Source organism: Ammodytes marinus, assembly GCF_949987685.1.
Source record: "Ammodytes marinus genome assembly, chromosome: 17".
Classification (NCBI taxonomy): Eukaryota; Metazoa; Chordata; class Actinopteri; order Uranoscopiformes; family Ammodytidae; genus Ammodytes; species Ammodytes marinus.
Window position 1 is genome coordinate 16,032,383 of NC_137221.1, and position 19,273 is coordinate 16,051,655.

The window sequence follows — 19,273 nt, forward strand, 5'->3', positions numbered from 1 at the left end:
GCTACGTGCAGATACACCCGAATGCACGAAGGGATTTGCACAAAATAAGCCTATTCAAAGATATGCACTCAATGTTTGTGCACAGACACATTTATAACAATAAAAATGGTGAGGTGTAACACCACTGTGAATAAATGGCTTTATTCTAAATGGCTGCATCAATAAAGGCACAAAATGACTGTCATCTTTGCCCTTGTGGTAGCTGATAAGCTGACAATTGGACAGTGAGAGTACAGCGGCAAACTGAGGATGCATTCTTCACCTCCTCTAAATTCATTTCACATTCACTGGTTTATTAGGTTCACGCCCTGCATCCACATGAAGCGAACATGTCACACACAGATATTACAGATATTACTGATATTTAGAACTCAAAAGTCAACATAATATGTTTTTTTTTAAATTCTGCTATTACTTTTGCCCATTTGGATCTAAAGTCTATGTTGTCAATGCTGTGTGTAGCACAGGTGCCTCTACCTTTAAGAAAGGAATGCTCCTAGGGCGGGGCAGCTAGTCAGGTGACAGGAAGTGTCACAAACACATGTTTTTTTTTCAAAGTTTTCAAATACAACAAAAACAGACGTTTGCATGTAGTAGGCATATCAGAAAAGCAGTTTGATCAGCTCTTCAGTTACAATGCTGTGCGTGATCATCTTGTTGGTCAAATCAAAGTCTGTAAGTGTTACCTTTCCTTTGCATGTATTCAATGGTTAACATGTTGGAGAGTTGGTATGCTCAGCTAATGAGCCCAATTCAGAACTTTACAGATATGTTAGCTTTAAATCCGCAGCATGGGCAGCCCCTTAGCAAGTTAGCATGTATGTGGTTTAAAGAAGTTCACAGGCTCTATTCACCAGACCAGTTTCTCTCATATTTCTCATACATGCCTGAAAGAATCAATACTCTCCTCTTTATCAAAACAGCTGTTTATACCGACTATGAAACAGCTTGCACTTCACACTTCCCCCAAAAGCATATTTTTTATACTATTTTTACTTGGACTTGAAAGCATAACTACAATGATTTTATGTATATAGCTGGCTTAAAACGTCCATAGTTGAAGCTGTCAAAAGTGTGAAGCAACTGGCGTACTGCTGAGGTGAGACCAATGTAGACAAGAATAACATTTAAGACGGTTTTTTTTTTACTTCACATTTTCAATACTGTGCCCCTGCACCAGTAAACATTGTGACGGAAAAAAAACTGTGTTGGATTTGAAGGTGGAGTCATCGATTCTGGAGAAAACTTGCTGTCAAAATCACATTTTCCGTCGAAATCTGTGAATATCTCCTCACGATCCGCTACCTGTCCGTACTGGTGTGCACTGAAAAAGAAATCTGCTTTTAATACACAGCCTAGGATCTGTACGTAGACAAGTAGCTAACAACATATCCGTTAACTGAGCCTAGGCCTCTGTTTAACACTGGACTTATTTTCAGCGCACACACACACAGTATGTGGTAGTGGTTTGTGAGTAGATGTTCAATGATTTTGACAAAAAGTGATTTTGACAACAAGCATTCTAGAGAATCGCTGCCACATTGCCTGATTTGGTGTAAATGCAGCCGTATGGTCGCTCTCTGTTAGCACAAGTAAACCACTGGACCACATGAATTCGACCCAATGGGAACAATTTAAATTTTTGGCAAATTGTGTTTATTGTATGGCTATGTAACAATGTGTGAATATGTGCACTCAAGGAAACAAGCACTAGCTGCAGAAATTACAATAACCTTTCGAGAACCTTTTCATTGATCGTCCGCATGGATCCGTGTAAAGTCTTTAAAAGGGAACATTCTAAATATATACAGTACTGTTGATCTGTATGATGGTGGAACAAAACGAAAAGCCTTCGCTTCTAAAGCTCTAGCCTCTTTGCTTCTCATGGTGACTGTCATACTGTAGGACTTATTAATAAAGACAGCCTGAATTCTTCTCAACTAGGACAGAGCAGACACAACATGTGGCAGCATGAAATTCACTGTGACACCACTATAGCTACCAGTGCCAACAAAGAAAAGAAGAGGGGAGAAAGAAAAAGAGTAGGTGTTGGTCTAAGGGAATAAAATATGATGGAGAGGAAGAGTAAGGAGTGGGAGGAAATATGAGGAATGATCCCTGATTGTGCTTGTCTTATGAGGGGCATCCATCAGGAGTGACACCAGGGCAAATAAAACCATTTTTTCCCCCATATTCAATTATATAGCGTGAGGCAAGCTTTTATACGCAAAGGCACACACAGACACATACATACAATACTCACACACACACACACACACACACACACACTTTCTCTCACTTCTGATTCACCTGTGTGCGCAGCGTATTCCAATCTAATACTCGGTGGCTTATACTTAGCATCACTCTCACCAAGATTGTTTAATCTCTGCCGAGGAAGATTTATTGCACGGTGGGGCAGCATTGTATGTAATACAAGCTGACAGTTTCATGAAATAAAATAGGAATCAATGGGGATCTTAGTCGCAGCTGCAGCGTGCGTGCACACACTCCCACGTAAATTGCAGTTGGACATTTATATATAGCAGCTCGGATTAGAAACTGCTTCCAAACAGTCAGGGACAGTGGGAAACTGTGATTGTGTTGAACGGCCTCACCTGTTGGAATGGAAAACGGGGACATCTAAGTCCTTGAGGACAGTTGGCTCGATGCGGCTGCGCTCCAAAATGCTGGAGGGAGAGAGGGGATTACACAAGTGATTAGGAGAATATAAACAAGCGATTTGAGGATGCAGAGAGAGAGAGAGAGAGAGGCAGAGAAAAGGAGGGATGAAGAATATGACTGATTATGAGAAAGAGAGAATCAATGTTCAACTAGATTGAAAGCCAAGAAAGCGTCGATGAGGAGTGGGTCTGAGGCATCCCTTTGCTGATAAACAGTCTAACCAGGTTGGGCAGCTTCGCCTTACTCAATGAATAAGTAAAGAGATGAGTTCAGTGAACTGTCTGTGTGGTATTTCAGAAATACAATGGAACTGGGGAGGGGGGGGGGCATGCAGCAATGTTTTCAGGAAAAACAATTTGGACAAATTGCTTTGGAGCGTTTCCATAAAGAGAGGTAACAAAACACCTACACCGCAATATCACAGAAATATCAGTGCTGAGTCGTCCTATAAAGTTGTCTTGTCACGGCTGTATGGGGAACTGATGGAGTCTCTTGCTGTTAAAAAATTAAAAGGTGCCATTTCTCGTATGGAACCATATTAAAGCTGGACTTATTGAAGTTGTTCTTTCTTTGGCTTGGTATTTATTTAACCAATATTGTAATTACCAAAAGTGCAATTCTTTCTTTGTTCTGTTTTTTTTTCTGCAGTGGGAGCAAAAAGCCTTTGGTTCTGACTGACAATGCTGGTCCTGTAATTCGATTGGTGCACATTCTGTGTGGGCACCACTACACATAGGCTTTGAAATCGCTTCTATTTTGACGGCCACACAGGCACTTAACCAGCTGGAGGGCAGACGTTGTTAGCAGTTGCTTTGTACCATGTGTCATTTGAGCACTCCCTACATTATGTGTATGATGCGTTTTAGGCGCGCCCTGGAAGTTGACAAGCGCCTTTCCCGGCAATAACAGTTTCAGTCAACAGATGCCGAGGGAAATGCCCACCCACAGGCTGTTTCCACAAATGTGTCCAAAAAACTGTTTTATCGTCTTTTGACAAAATGAAATCATGTGCACAATAGCCACGGTATCATTATAGCTTTTATTTCCTTACACAGGGATTTTAGTACGGCTATAATTTGGTAACAAACATTTTTTCTACGCTTGTAAAAGCCCCTATGTGCTGGATGCCACTCCGGAATTGTGTCTCTATTTTTACAAACACATAGATTTACATCCCAAAAAATACCAACAAATCAATTCTAACTTCCTTTTAAACATGATAAGCAAAATGTATTAGTCATGTCAATACGTGTGACTATATAATATAAACTTGTGGTTTGAGTGACTCTGCTTAATGCAAAGAAACTAAGCACAGCAGAGCAGTTATGAATGAAACACCTTAAACCTTTAAGACATCATTAGAATAAGACTTGTTCTTTTAAAATCATGGCTATCATTTATCAAGGTTTATTATATATTTTGAAGGGCTGTAAGTTACATAAATCATAGTCAAATTTCCACTGCATAGATAAGCTAATGAGCTAATTAGAGAAGAGACCATCAACGTGAAGAGCAAATTTAACCCGATTCAAAGCTGTGCTGTTATATAATATCAATAATAATAGATATGTTTAGGTTTATCAGCAATGCTCAACAAATCTCCATAAGTGTTGTTGTGGTAATTTTGCGCTTTGGTTAATTATTTTATCCGAAGCTATTGTGCCTGCTTGCTGCTTTTTCTTTGTTTTTGACATATATGAGTATTTCATGTGAAGCTCAGAGATGTCTCAGGAATTCTCCGAATTCTTGATTATGAACAAACACATTGATTGGCCCGTTTTTAACCAAGTCTGTGTCTCGCTTCCCACCTCAAAATCCATCTATGGATCTCTCTCTGAGACGATTAGGCTTCTTCTGCGCTCCCTCTCTTACCACCCCCATGAAAACAGTCAAGGGGGGGAGAGAACTGTCCCATATTCTTTAGGGGCTTTGAAGTATTTTCCTTTGGAGCACATATCACGACACAAAGAACCCTGGTTTGTTGCCTAGTGACACGATTGTGTTCATCCTCCTTACTTTAAAGATTGCCTCAGCAAAAAGAGTTCACATTAGCACAGGCCACATGTTAGTGATCAAATGGACATGCCGCTAAAAGGAACACTCAAGCAGAGAAGTGCACAAACACACCACCTGCTTGAATGGGTCCGTTACGAGAAGACACAAATACGTGACGTGTGTATAACAAAAGAAAAAGAAGGTAAAACGCAGTGAAAAACAAATATATATTTAATGATCTAATTCATTGAGCTTAGGGGACAAAATTGGCACATTTTCATGATCTTTGTTTCACACTTCACCCTTTCTGTCTGGTTTAGCTTTTCCATGTTTGCTTCAATCACACACTGATATCAAAAACACACACACAGACACAGACACACAGACACACACTTGCGTATACTTGAGGAAGGAAAAGGCTACCTGCCAGAGAATAACAACAGACCTGTGTAGCCTAGCAACAGCTTGGAGACAGGCTTATTAGCTGCGAGAAGGGAGAATAATGCAAGTGGGAAAACTTTGGCCCATGCCTCTCGTTCTCTCTCTCTCTCATACACACACACACACACACACACACACTTAAACAAGCTGAAGGGCATACAGGCTCAAAAGCCAGCCCTCCTCCTCCTCCTCCTCCTCCTCCTCCTCCTCCTCCTCTCGCATCCCTTCAAACGTGCCTTGTTTCTGACAATCCTACGTGTGCAGCAGACCATCGATCAGGCCGCTAACCCAAACGATTTGGCCGCTACTATCTTTTTCTCCTTCTGCCAAGTGCGTAACATTATTAATTGTCAATTTGTTGCTTTATTTGTATTTTATTTTTTCATTTATTTTAGGTAGGACTGTCTGTGTGGCACACATCTGCCAGCCTTGGTAAGCCAACTCCCCAACACAATAAAAAAGGGGCTTAATTTAATTGCTCTCTCCCAGAGGCAGTATCTAATACATTGGATTTGATTACGGAGACAGAAGTTTAAATCAATGAAAACAGTCGTTAGGGTGGTTGCATGAAAGTAAAGCACTCCAAATTCAGAGTGTGGGGGCGCGTAGGACCTTGGTCATATCCGAGTGGCCTTGGTGTTTTATCTTTACTCCTACCTGTGCTATAAAAAAAAGAAGCTCTTTAGCTTTCCCTTATCTGATTTTTTTTTTTCATTTATCCGGACACTTCCCTTCCTCTCTTTCCTGTTAAAACTTTAATGGCAGAATATTTAGGTTATGGTCAGCGCCAGAGCAAGAACAGATAGAGGTGCCTGTGAGCCATTACCTGTGTGTGTGTGTGTGTGTGTGTGTGTGTGTGTGTGTGTGTGTGTGTGTGTGTGTGTGTGTGTGTGTGTGTGTGTGTGTGTGTGTGTGTGTGTGTGTGTGTGTGTGTGTGTGTGTGTGTGTGTGTGTGTGTGTGTGTGTGTGTGTGTGTGTGTGTGTGTGTGTGTGTGTGTGTGTGTGTGTGTGTGTGTGTGTGTGTGTGTGTGCGCTTACGTGCCTGCGCGTGTGCGTGTGCGTGCAAAAGAAAGAGACGGGGAGACACAAAGGCAGAGGCAGGCGAAGATTTTCAAATATTGTGTCCCTTTCCGAAATAGTTCCCCTAACTTTTTCACACTCTCTATAAACATTTACACGCATCCCTGCATCAGCTGTTTTGCTGCCAAAACTAAAACTTTTATAATGTGCCTCTCCATCACCACCACGCATTTAACAATCTCCCTCTATCTCCCTCTCTCTTTCTCTCCCACTCCACCTTGCATCTCATTGCTCGGCTGACACCGAGAGACCCCCATATCGCCACTTCCGCCCAGGGGGAATGTGCACTGCAGGTTCAGTAATTATCCTGCTGGATTGGAGCTGCTGAGGCCAAAGGGGGCACACCTCAGAGTGCAGCGAGCCTTGCTGTAGCTGTCACCGCCACACACGCTAAAAGAAAGTGCAACCCAAATTTAAATAGGTCGTACGCGGGGAAGGGCATATAGTGAGGAAAGAGTGAGGAGAGATTTGCAGAGGAGGAGAAGTTGGAATTGTAAAAATATGGTTCTGTTTTTCCCACATTTTTACACGGTGCAAACTCCCCAGTGAATCGATCAATGACGGGAAAACCAAATAAAGCTTGGAGAAACAACAGACGTGTGCACTGAAAGACCAGTTTTGTGTATCCTTCACTGTACACTGGTCATTTGCCTAAGAGCATTTTTACAGAAGATATTCCAACGCTCTCTCTAATAAACGTGTTTTGCTGTGGATTCACAAGCATCTGTGGCGATGAATAAAGTTTTGAAAGTCTCCATGTCCTCTTGCACACTGCCAGTGCAAAAGTTGTTGCATCGTTCAACAGTTTTCGGATGGTTAGTAGGAGAGCCTATGAGGTGCATCGAATAATATCTTTGAAAAATGCTTATTTTCTTTTTTACTACAAGTTAGGTGAAAGGTTGAAACCACTCTGGTGTCCGTCCGCTTTATCCAGAGCTAGCATATCGTTAGCTTAGCTTGGCATACAGAGTGAAAACAATCACCCAAACATTGTCCAAAGAAATATTTAAAGAAATTTAAATATCTGGCAACCACAATATTTAAAGCTTATTAATTAGCATGTTAACCTTACGAAAAATCCAGTTGAGCTGTGTCTCCCTGTCTCCAAGCCTTTACGCTAAGCCAACAACATGTTGAGCATACAAACGTGAGACGGATAGCAACCCTTTCATCTAATGCTCAGCAAGAAAACAAATAAATGTGTCTGGAAATGTCAAAATGTTTAATAGCTATTTGATTAATGTTTGGCATTTCAGTGAATGCCACATTGTTCTATAGAGATGACTGAACCCCATGTATACATGGGTTGGGCTGCAGACACCTTAGTCGGAAGACAGGAGGAATTGTAAACCAAGTTGTGATTTTAAAAAAATACATCCAAATGATATGAATGTTATTTATTTGTATTATATTAATAATATTAAGGTTTAGGAATCAGATTAAAATGCCTCAACAATACCTGTTTCATTTGAGCCTGTAACAAGCTGGATAAAAAAAAAATTCTGTGAGAGACTTACAATTGTTTAATGAAGCAAAACCATAATTACAATGGCATACATTATCACAAATATGCATCACTCATGAAACGCTCAGCCGTGCTTAGTTATTGAAGGATCTGGCCGTGCAGTTGTTACTAGTAATTATAGGTTAACACCAAGTTGCTACAAAGCTACACACAGGCTGCTTTTAATAGACTGACTTTCGTGGAATGTATTGGAATATTTCCCCCGCATTTAATATGTAATGCCAAAACTTTTACTGATCTTTGAACTTGAAATGATTGTCAGAAAAATGCATTTATTTAGCAGTTCCAGCCGTTTGTGACCAAGCAATCAGAGGCAGCATTATGCTAAAGAGCAAAAAATTAATAAAACAATATTTCTCCTTGTTCAAATCTCTTTGCTTTCAACTAATTAGTTTGGATTTAATATATGATAATGATGAACCTTCAATTGATACCCACCCCCCCAGCGCTTGCCCAAATTGACGTTCCAAATAAATGACTCGTACTTCACTAAAGGACAAACACAGCTTTCATTATCGTTTGATGTCACTTTGTGAGTCAACATCGTACCGTGTGGATGACAGAATTATTTTATAGGCTGGCCAAGAGATATGACATTCACAGGTATAACACACAAACACACACACACACACACACAGTTTGGCTGAATGATAGAATAGGGGTTACAGGCTCGCCTAAATCAATGGGTGGGAGCATGAACACAGGGAACCTTATGCCAATTCATCTAGTCACAGACAAATTAACAAATGTATGAGCAGCAGTCCTAATTATTTCTGTGGAAGCAATGAAGACATGTGAATATGCCTTGCGAATGTTCTTTAAATGTACTCTGTGTGCCACTCTGTTTTTTGAAATATTATATTTAAACACTATAAAAGTGTGATGAGCCTGTTCTGTTTGGTGTTACTATGGTTCAGTTAGAGTAAAAATAGAAATGGGGAGACAGCTATTCCTGTGAGCCTCTGATCAGCTTATAATATAGGAAAGGTAGTGATGTGGGTCACTGCACTCTATCCCCCGCAAGGAAAAACTTCCATCTATATCTGCTTTAAAGCCTCTTGAAACCTGCTCTAAAATTGTCAAAATCAATATATAATATCAAAGGTGGGTGTTTCAATAAGTTTTTACAAAAATCTGATTGAAAGTATAGTATGTTTAGTTTAAAAAATAAGCTTTTTTAATGTCTAGACTCCTTGACAGGACTGTGTGGGCATGGCCAGATCAAACAGTCGCCATGACAACAGTCATTGTTTTTATAGGACGTTCGGGCAGAGAACTGTCGTGATTGGTTCAAAATATGTCATAAGAATAGGAGCATAGTCCGCCTCATCTAAACTGAATTTCTGCAAGATTTATCAAACTTACAGTACATGACAATATCTTTCGTTTGGATTAATTAATATGCCTTACTCTTTTCGGATGCTAAACATCATGCAACTTACTCCCCAAACCACACAGAAGGTTTTGGGTTTACAAGGGGTTTAAAGGTGCTCAGAGGAACTTTCTGTTTGTGTTCATTCTTGCACCCCCTTTGGACAAAAGCGGTAGTGTTTTTACTACGCTGTTGTTCCTGGGTGAGCGTACCAGGACAAAGACATGACGTAAAACAATATCAAAATAGCATTCTTTGCACTGATGGTCTTTTTTGCTGTTACATTTGTTGTGCCTACACAGAGTGTCATCTATAAGCGGTTAATGCTGCCATAGTGCGTTCCAAGAGACTAAAGTCTAAAGGCCGTTTCACACGGGTGGTGTTTGTTGCCCCTGGTAATGCGTTCTCAGATTGTCCACCACGTTGCTAGAGTGACATTCCTTTGTCACACGCACACACACACCACTCTCCCCCCTTCCCCCCCCCCCCCACACACACACTCTACACATGTGCACACATACCCACACATAAGTATGGATATTTATACTTTAAACTGTTCTTGTTATTGCTTGTGCTGTTTGCTTTCTTAATTTAGATTAGTTAATGGTTATTCACTTGTGTGTATCGTTTTAATCAACTTGCCTAAGTGAATAAACCCTTACATTTTGATATTAAGAAGCAGTGTTTGATATTTGTGTCTTGTATTTCACTAATTGCTGGTAAATAAGGTCCATGCTCGAATAATCACTCCTTCATTATCTTAAATGTGCATTGTAACCAACTTTGACATTTTAAAAGGTAAATCCCTTTACATTGAGACTGTTTTTCTGATTTGGTATAGAGTTCCCTTTTATAAAGGGTGGTGCTCCATAGGTATTAATAAGTCATTTGATTAGCTAGCCTAATTTAATTGACCATTAATAAACAATTTTTCTAAATATTATAATTTCTTTGAAATTAATAATATTCTTGACCTTGACCAAATCTACCCCTTATGAATTCCCAACACATTTAATGTATGATCGTCAGAGGGAAAAGTAGACTGAGACGGGAAAACTTAACCATTAATCTACTGAAGGGAAGTATTCAGATTAGATGGAGACATGAAAACCACACACTGTGACATAGAAAATCATGAGAAATAGGAATGGGAGAGTGCACAAATTGGCTTAATAGACTGTGTGTATTCGTTAAGCAGTTGAAATCACAATAATACAGTATATATTCACCTGATGAGCGGGAGGGTAAACAGGTCTCACCAAGCGGGCTGGGTTGCGAGGACGAGGGCCATGGTACATAGCGGCATTCACAAACGGAATGGCTGCCTGAACCGGAGAAGGCACTTTGTTGACGGAATTCTGACAGGCAGAAAACCCAGCTGTGAGGATGCAAAAGAAGCAAAGGCTCACAGAGAGAGGATTGAGCTACAAGGAACAGTGTTTGGAAGCTTTTTTTTCTTTTTGGACCCTATCTTTCTAATGCAGTCCCTTTTTGTCGTCACTATTTTGGAAAACTAGCAAAAGAGTGCTTACCCTGTGCATGTCACAAGTGGATGTATAGTCATTTGATAAATATATATGCATTAGTCCAGACTCTGTGTAGAGTGTCATTTGGAATATTACTTGAATGACGCACAATGACATAAATCCTACAATTGGTCATTGGGGGTCAGTGGTTCTCAGATGTTCACGCTCATGAGGATGTACGTTCATTTAACTGGAGCATTACAAAGTGTCTATCTTTGAAATGCACAAACACGCAAAGTTTCCCCAGTGGTTACATCACTACAACACTGTGTAAACTCATCTTCTAACAAGCTTCCAGCAACATATTCAAACACGCATGATGCCACTATTTAGAATTCCGCACTGAAAAACAATGCATGGCGCGTGTCCTGATCTCCTACAACTTTAGATTATTACTACGTACAGTTTTAGTGAAAGACCTTCTCCAGAGGGGCAACTGACTGCATCATTTAAGTTTAGGTGATGGTTTACTCCGATTTGCATAAGAGAAAAATGTATTTGACAGGCCGACTCCAGAGATAAATGTCTGAATGAATTGACTAACTCTGAGATGTCAAGCCTCATTTGATAATTGACAAGGAGTAAAAGCAAAGTTTGAACATTGTCGCAGTCAGAAATAAGAATGTATAGGTGTGGGAAGAGCTCAGTAAAGCAAAACTTGATTGACAATGTATTATTTGAGATACAAATCGGGAAGATGTATGAGAAACATCTAGTGATAACATGTATACAATATTTAACGCCTCTAAACATTTCTGTTGGATCAGAATCTTTAAAACTGACCAAATTGTTGTTTTTTTCAATATCAGACAGCATCAAACTGTGCCAGAGACGGTGTTTGGACGGATAAAAGGCAGAGATTCATTAATGTCACTAACGGTAACAATACCACTGGTGTGAGACCACCAGTCATCTCTGTCTCAGCCTCATTTGCATCCGGTAAAAACAAACCAAAATATCACAATTCATTTGACAGTGATATATTGATGTTTAAAAATGCTACACACATAACCTTTGAAGCAACGTGCATAAAGGGCAAGAGGACAAACTGTAGCCATCAGCTTAGTGTTGCAAAATAAATGCGCTCATCTGGTGATGATCATGATGAATTCTTTATGTGGCCCAACGTGAAACATAATAGTCAACCACTCTCCACCCTGCACACGCACACACACACACACACACACACACACACACACACACACACACACACACACACACACACACACACACACACACACATATATACACACACACGCACACTTGCATGTGATAAAGATGCCAAAGTATAAGCTTACCTTTGGCTCTGTTAATAGTAACTATCTGCTGAAAGGTACAAGGTCTGGCTTTCTCCTGAGGGGCAGCTGCTTGCTTCATGCCCGCCTTGGCAGCACAAGCCCAGGTCCTGGCATTAACAACCGCGCCATCTGCACCTGCAACTGCAATATGCACAGCAAGGGGGCAAGGATAAGCACATTGCCCATTTCGCATGCACACCGTCTTGTCTGGCCTGTGTCATGTTAAGTGCGATGCAGATAGTATAGGCTTAACAGAACTGTGTTATTTTACGCCGCCAAAGAAATGTTTTCTTTAGCAGTTCCCCCCTCAGGGGAACGACAAAGTGTATTGAATCAACAGGGCTATGCTATCGGAGAGTGAATTCTATCATATCAGCACTGACTGCAAACTGCTGGAGGAGTGCCAGCAGTGAGTATCACATATGCACATTTATTGAGCAGAGCAGAGCTGCCTTCAGCTACAGCTGTGCACCTGTTAAGAAGCAGAGGGGTAATTCAAACAGAACCACATATAATTGAATCGTATAATTTTATATGTACTCAATTATGCTCGCATGAAAATATACAAGTTATACATGATTTTTTTCCCGCCTCATACTTAGAATAGCAGAGGCATGTAGCCGCCACAAAGTTTGTAGGAAGTACTGCATGTGCTGTACAAACTATAGTCCCTTTTGAAATGAACAGTGTACATGAGTTGACCTAATTCATAGTGTACACTGTCCACTGCTTGCTATCGACACAAGATAGTTCCCCGAGTTCAGAAAGTGGGCCAGCTGTAGGCCACCTACTACGTGGCAGAAACAAGGGAGGTTCATTAAAATATTTTTTTAAATGACCGGGGGGAGGAGGTACAACTCTGTGAGCTGGGTTGTTGCAAAACAAATTGCACTCAGCAAAGAGCCTGTTGTTTCTGTCTTAGACAGGTGCTGCTGCCTTCTCTCCTGCCTTTAATTAGCCCAGTCTGACGGTGTCATTAATATCAATAATAGACTCTCTCTAGACAGGGATGTTTGTGTGACTTAGTGCATTTGTAGCTCCAGAGGGGTATTAAGAATGGCATAAAATTATATTAACGACGACCTGATTGTTTATAACAACTGATAGAAAGGAGAGGCACATAAAGAGCACATCTAGGCGGAGAGAGAGACAGACTGCAGATTTATTACCTCCAGGACTTGGCTGATTGTTGGCCTTCAGTTCCTCCCGGCCCGTGCTAGCGCCGCTGCGTCGGCCCACCGTGCCAAACGTTTGAAGGTCCAGCACGGATTTCTGATCTCCTGCACAGATGGGCGAGACCTCACGGGGCACTTTTTCCATCCTCCTCTGAAAGGAAGGCGCGGCCTCTTGCCGGTGCTTGGTCAGCCCTCTTTTACCATGTCTGCGCTTGGGATTCCCATCGCGGGGCACCACACCTACTAACGCCGAAGCTTTCTTTGGGGGCTGGAGAGCCGGGAAGTCAGCCATTAGGTCGTAAGCATCCTGCTGTGTGGGGGCCACTGCTGGTGCCGGTGGTGGTGGTGGTGGTGGTGCTGCGGTGTTGGTTTTGGAGATTGGAGCCTGAGGTGCTGCTTCTGCTTTGCCTTGGACGGGAAACAGCGCGCGGGTGGCGGTCACGGCTCGTGCCAGAGTGGCAGCGGGTATGATGTCATGGGATTGGAAGGAGAGGGGAATCTCCCACTGGCCCTGCACCTTGCCAGAGTATTGCTGAGGCTTGATGGTGGGACAGGGTAGAACGGCAGCTTTGATGGTAGATAGCGGGGGGAATTCCTGCATTGCGCTGGAAGATGGAAGGGAATCTTGCTTTCTCTCAGACCGTATTAATTCCTCAGATGGGCGAGGAATTTGGTTTTCCTCTCCCTCGCGGTCATTGTCGTCGCTGGCTGAGTCCTCGCCGCTGCTGTCGGTGGCGCAGGTTCTCACCCTGGGTAGAGTGACGTGCTCAGGGTCGCTAACATCGCTGTCAGAACTGCTGCTCATACTGCCCTGCTCATCCTCGCTTTCGCAGGTATCCCTCGCTAGGTTAGAAGGAACTGGAGGATCCTCCCTCGGCTGTAGGTATGGGGTGTGGTCCTCAGTGGCACAGCAAATGGGATTCATCAACACAGGTTTAGCTTCAGGTTCAGGTGCAGAGCGCTGCTTGTCCCCTCTGTTGTTGGATTGGGGCACCCAAATCTCCTTAAGGGTATTTTCAACACACATTTGGTTGCCTTCCGTATCTTTCTCCTGAAATGACAGTGAATAGACTTGAGGTGAGACACTGCAGGCAAATACTGTACATTGTTTTTTTCAAGCACTTGCCAATTTTTTTTTATTTTTTTGCTATTTTGCTTCCCTAACACGTCTTCTTTCATACTATTTTGTCAACTCTCCCTGAGATTTCTTCAAACATTTTTTAATCCCGGTAAAGGGTTTTTTACTGGGCGTTTTTTCTCAGCCGAGCTAAAGGTGTAAGGGCAGGGTGTCATATTGTATCATATTGTATGGAATGTAAAGACCACTGAGGCAAATGTCAATTTGTGATATTGGGCTATACAAATAAAACTGATTTGATACTAGAATAATATAAAAAGTCCAAAATGTACATTTTGGGAGTATATTTTTTATCCTATACAACAATTTTTAACGGTAATTATTTCAACATTGGTTGTTTTCAATACTCTGAACTAAGAATTTCAACGTCTGTTATTGGTTTTATGATCACAGGTTAACAGTATACCCACACAGAAAAATAACTTTAGCTTCCAAATTGGTCATGCTCACCAAATTCCTGTTCCCCCTATCCTCCTCCCTATTGTGTTTGATCTCTCCTTCCATCACAGGGCCCAGCAGCACCTGTGCAGACTGGCCGACATGGGGAGGTTGGCGGCCGGAGAGATAAGGGCAAGGGAGTGCGATGTCTGTGTGGTACTGCTGCTTCTGTGTGCTAGCACCCGAATGGTGCGTCTCATTCTGCCGCTCGTCAGCCCTAGACAAGGAGATAGACCCAGACATGTGGGAGTTTAGACGTTTAACACACAATCACACCTTAAACGCTGCCACTGCAAAGTTAACTTGCTCCTGCAGACTCGTACAACAATTTTGACGGGTAATTTTACATCTTTGACATAATCAGGTTTTTGTACGAGTTTTGGAAGCAGGTTTATTTAAGAATCCGATTAGTGTAGCATCGAGAAAAGGTCACTCTTACCATGAAATTACTCAAAAGGTATAATTGGAGTCACTGAAAGAGTGTTCTGCTTTTCTGTCATATTTTAGGCTGCAATAGTACACCTTTTGGTCAAATGGGCATAATGTTTGGTAGTATTCCATTGTAACCTAACAGGTGGCCTTTATTCAGTTCAATATCAATTTAGAGGAACAAGTTGTATTGGCATGAATGCAATAAATCAATGTTGCAGAAGCATAAACAACATAGGCCATGTATGAGACACCATCATTTCAACACTGCATTTGTCTGGACTATTACTAGCATTATGAGCACCAAAAAATTAGCATGTTGGTAGGGCATAACATTATAACCTAACAGGTTAACCTATTCAATTTAATTTAATAGGCTTTATTGGCATGAATGTAATAAATCAATATTGCCAAAGCATTTAAAAACATAGACCATGTATGAGTCACCATAATCTCATCCCTACATTTGACTGGACTATTAGTAGCACCTTTTTGCCTCATTTTGCCTCTCAGAGTGCATGAGTCAATGTGTGGCGTGGCTGCCGCTTGGCACCATGACTTTTTAATAAGGCTACTCTATAGTCACCACCAGGCTGTCGAATGTCCAGCCCCGATAGAGAGACGTCATGGAAGCTCCAGGGGGGCCGGTGAGCATATGGTGTGTGTACATTAACATTATACAGTGGCTCTATGACCACACAGCAGCGTAACCTGATCTACACTGTCAAGTTGAGATCTACAGTAGGTTAGAAATAGGCCTTTGTTAATTAATCATACCACAGGCCTATCCTATTTGGTGGCAAATAATGCGGTGAATTATGAAGTGACACTGTAGGCAGCTTCAGGTCCAAAACTTCACTTCAAACCCTACAATGGAACACAATCCATTCATTGTAGAGAAACATGTATTATTAATAATGTGCATGAATGAGAAACACACTACCACGTACCAAGAGTAACTGCAGACAGAATGGCTTGTTTAAAAGTGAGAAAGAATGAGACCTTATAATTGGGTTACCAACATGTCTTACTGCATTGCTATACAATAAAAGGATAAAAAAAATGTACAACCTTGAAACCCTAAAATGTACTATTATTATTTATAATTATACCTGATATATAAGGCATTACTGTAAAATACAATAATTTGACGTTTAATAAAACCGTCCATAATCATTGGATTATTCATTTTCAGTGGAAACATAGGGACACAAATGACATTTACATAGGCCTGTGAAGTTACTTTTATAGACTTGCATTGACATATTACTAGCAATACGGTAATTTAATTTATTGGGACTGCGGTGGCCTATAAGATATAATAGGCTGTGGAGGCCTATAGTGGTTCCCCTGCCTCTCTCAGCCTTACCGGTGACTTGGTTTGAAGCCTGGAGGCGCGCTGCAGTCTCCTTTGTGCGGTCTCTGCGCTGAACTCTGACCTCTGGCGAGCCCCTCCTCTGCCTCCTTCACTCTCCTCCAGATGTTTTTGCACACACGGTCAAAGTTGTCGTTGGGCGCGTGCGGGTGGATCCAGGTGGAGCGCGGAAAAGGGGCAAACGCACACACGAAGTATTTCGGGGTCAGTGACAACCGAGGATCTGCTGCGAGCATCATTTTCTCCACTCGCGAGGGCTTTTTAGTCCGTCTTGCAACAGGGTTCAATTGTTTATTTTTCTTTTCTCTTTTTTTGAGAGGAAACGAGGCAGGCTGCCATAGCAACCGCGGTTGAAATTCGAGAATGATCATCCAACTGGTAGATTAGAGTGCATGGCTGTATGTAGGCCAATAAAAAGTTGGGAGCATGTTGTTTGTTACAAATAATGATTCAAATCCTGTTTGATGGTGTATTTAGCCTAATTGATTTCTAATGATAGTGAATAAATGAGTAGTAGCCTACGAGTAGTCCTGGGCCTATGTGTATACAATGCAAACCTGTTCAGTTGAACTACACGACCACACAAACTTGAAACTAACTGGACTTTTTTTTATGATTATTAGGCTACATTAGAAAAAAATGTGTTTGAGAAGAGGAATATATTTCCTGGGCAAAACAAATGGGTGGTGTGTCCCAGAACAAACTGATCATAAGGGACATGCGAGTTTTTATTCAATGGAAGACAATTTATCATCTTCTCCATCATATAGCCTACTGTAGGCTATGTGTAGGGTTGAAGGCCAACTTGCATTTCATTATCCCGACCGACAGTTTTCCACGCGAGGCGCATTGCGGATAACTAATTACACCGGTCATATGCAAAAAGTGGAAATGACATTCAAATTTACTGGCGAGGGTTCCGGCCTGTTAAGCATCAATTTCACGTTCACTGAGCAGGCAGTGGACGTCTATGTTAAATTGCCGGGCCAAACCGATCTTTGGGTCTTAATGGATGGAGAGAATGGCCTCGTGGTTGGCCCCTAAATCTTAACCATAACAAATCCGAACAGGGTTGATTTTATGTTTCATATATTATCATCATTACACAATTGCTATCATCATTATTACTACCTATTAAAATTGCAAGAAGTATTAATACTAGAGGTAGCCTAATATCGATTGAATATAGAGAAAGACATGTTCATGGCTTAAAAAGTCGATAATTGACCTTTCTCACCCAATGAGTTTATCTTAATCACTTGTGGATGGAGCAAGTTAGGTAGGCCATCTATTATCTATTCGGTAGGCTTAATGATATGCCTGGAGAGGGTTCTGAGAGTGGGAGAACGAGGGAGGCAGAGAGAGAGCGAGAGAGAGAGAGAGAATGAGAGAGGGACGCGCAGGGAAGGAGCAGGTCTGCAGTGTGTATCTTGGCGTCGCACAGACCCGAGTGAGTCGACGCTGCTGTGGACAAGTGCTCGCTGCGATATACTGGGAATACATCCACGCACACTGCCTCTTTTTTCTCTCTCTGTGAGATCACTGACTGGCCTAACTTCTAGAAACGAGGCGATTTATTTCTTGGATCCGGGATAACCTCCTCTTGCTGTGGCTTTCGCTCTCCCTCTTTCCATCATTCGCAGTGTTCCCGTTTCGAATCTCGCTCTATAATGACGACTTTAAACGTGGATTATCGACACCGCAAATGTTGTTATTAACGGGGGATCAATCGAAGCGAAGGGCAAACAAGAAGTGCTGCGGGACAACCCGAGGGAGGGGATCTCCTTGCTTTTTCGTCCGTCCGTGAGTGTGTGTCTGGTCATAGGCTATCAATTGCATGTGGAGCGGACGAGGGATTTTCGTGATTTATTTTTTTCCAGCGGTAGATCAGTGACCACTTGAATCACGTTCCCCTCTCTCTCCCTTTGGTCTGCCTTCCCTCCTTTCCTTCCCCCTTGCTTTAGGTGTGAAATCTATCCTCTCACATACAGAGACTCTCTGAACCCCTCGGTGGCCGCATGACATGGTTCAGCCCAGCTGCGAGATCCGAACCTCCTCCATGCATTGGGATTTTTCTCAGCACCGCCAACACCGAGTGAATCTCCCTTCTTTTCTGACCATCTGAGAAACTATCGTGCCTGTAAGACCAAAGGAGAGAGACGTAGAAGAAGACACCTAAACCCTGCCATGACCGCCGCTTCTAACCGGGACGCAGCAGCAACTGGACTTGCGAGGAGAGCGGAATGCGCATGCAGGAAAGGGGAAGGAATACGGATTTTTGCGCTAATGAAGTCAGGAGTGCAGGCGCACCATTGGAGCCGGGTGCTGTTCTTATATATGGGGCTACTGGCCGCCTCAGTAAAGGGTAAGTCGTACCCCTATACCCGCTCTGTACAGTTGGATACATGCTAAAATGCAGCAGGCTTACCCCCACTCAACTCCACACTCCACCGCCGCCCACCCTCCCCACATCTTCTCTGACTGAATGCAAATCAGCATCAGCAACGCACACTCATCCCCAAAAGGCTCACTCATAGGATCAACCTTTCTGTGATGTCGCTGTTTGTTCCAGCACCCAAAGTTATTAATAGAGAGGTGGCTGGTTCGGATGGCTATTCTTCTGGTGGCGGCGGATTCGCTGGAACTGCATCTGAGCTTGTGTCTATACAGCTGACTGTTGATTCGATTTATTAAAATGACTGTTTTTTTTTTCTTTATTGTAGGAGATAGGTGGATGAAATGGGATGTATTGATGTGTAAACAAACATTTTGGGTGAATGTTAATGTTAAGGGATAAAG

The 19,273-nt window shown here is 42.1% G+C and overlaps 1 protein-coding gene across 1 annotated transcript in view; it reads left to right on the forward strand.

The window, feature by feature from the left end:
• Positions 1-18,661: 18,661 nt before the first annotated feature.
• The window catches only part of csmd2 (CUB and Sushi multiple domains 2), a gene marked incomplete at both ends in the record, with an annotated part of 232,602 nt that continues 231,990 nt past the window's right edge, over positions 18,662-19,273 (forward strand). Inside the window, one exon of the mRNA XM_080045422.1 lies at positions 18,662-18,839. Coding sequence (XP_079901548.1) covers positions 18,662-18,839 — 178 coding nt within the window. The remainder of the gene's footprint in view (positions 18,840-19,273) is intronic.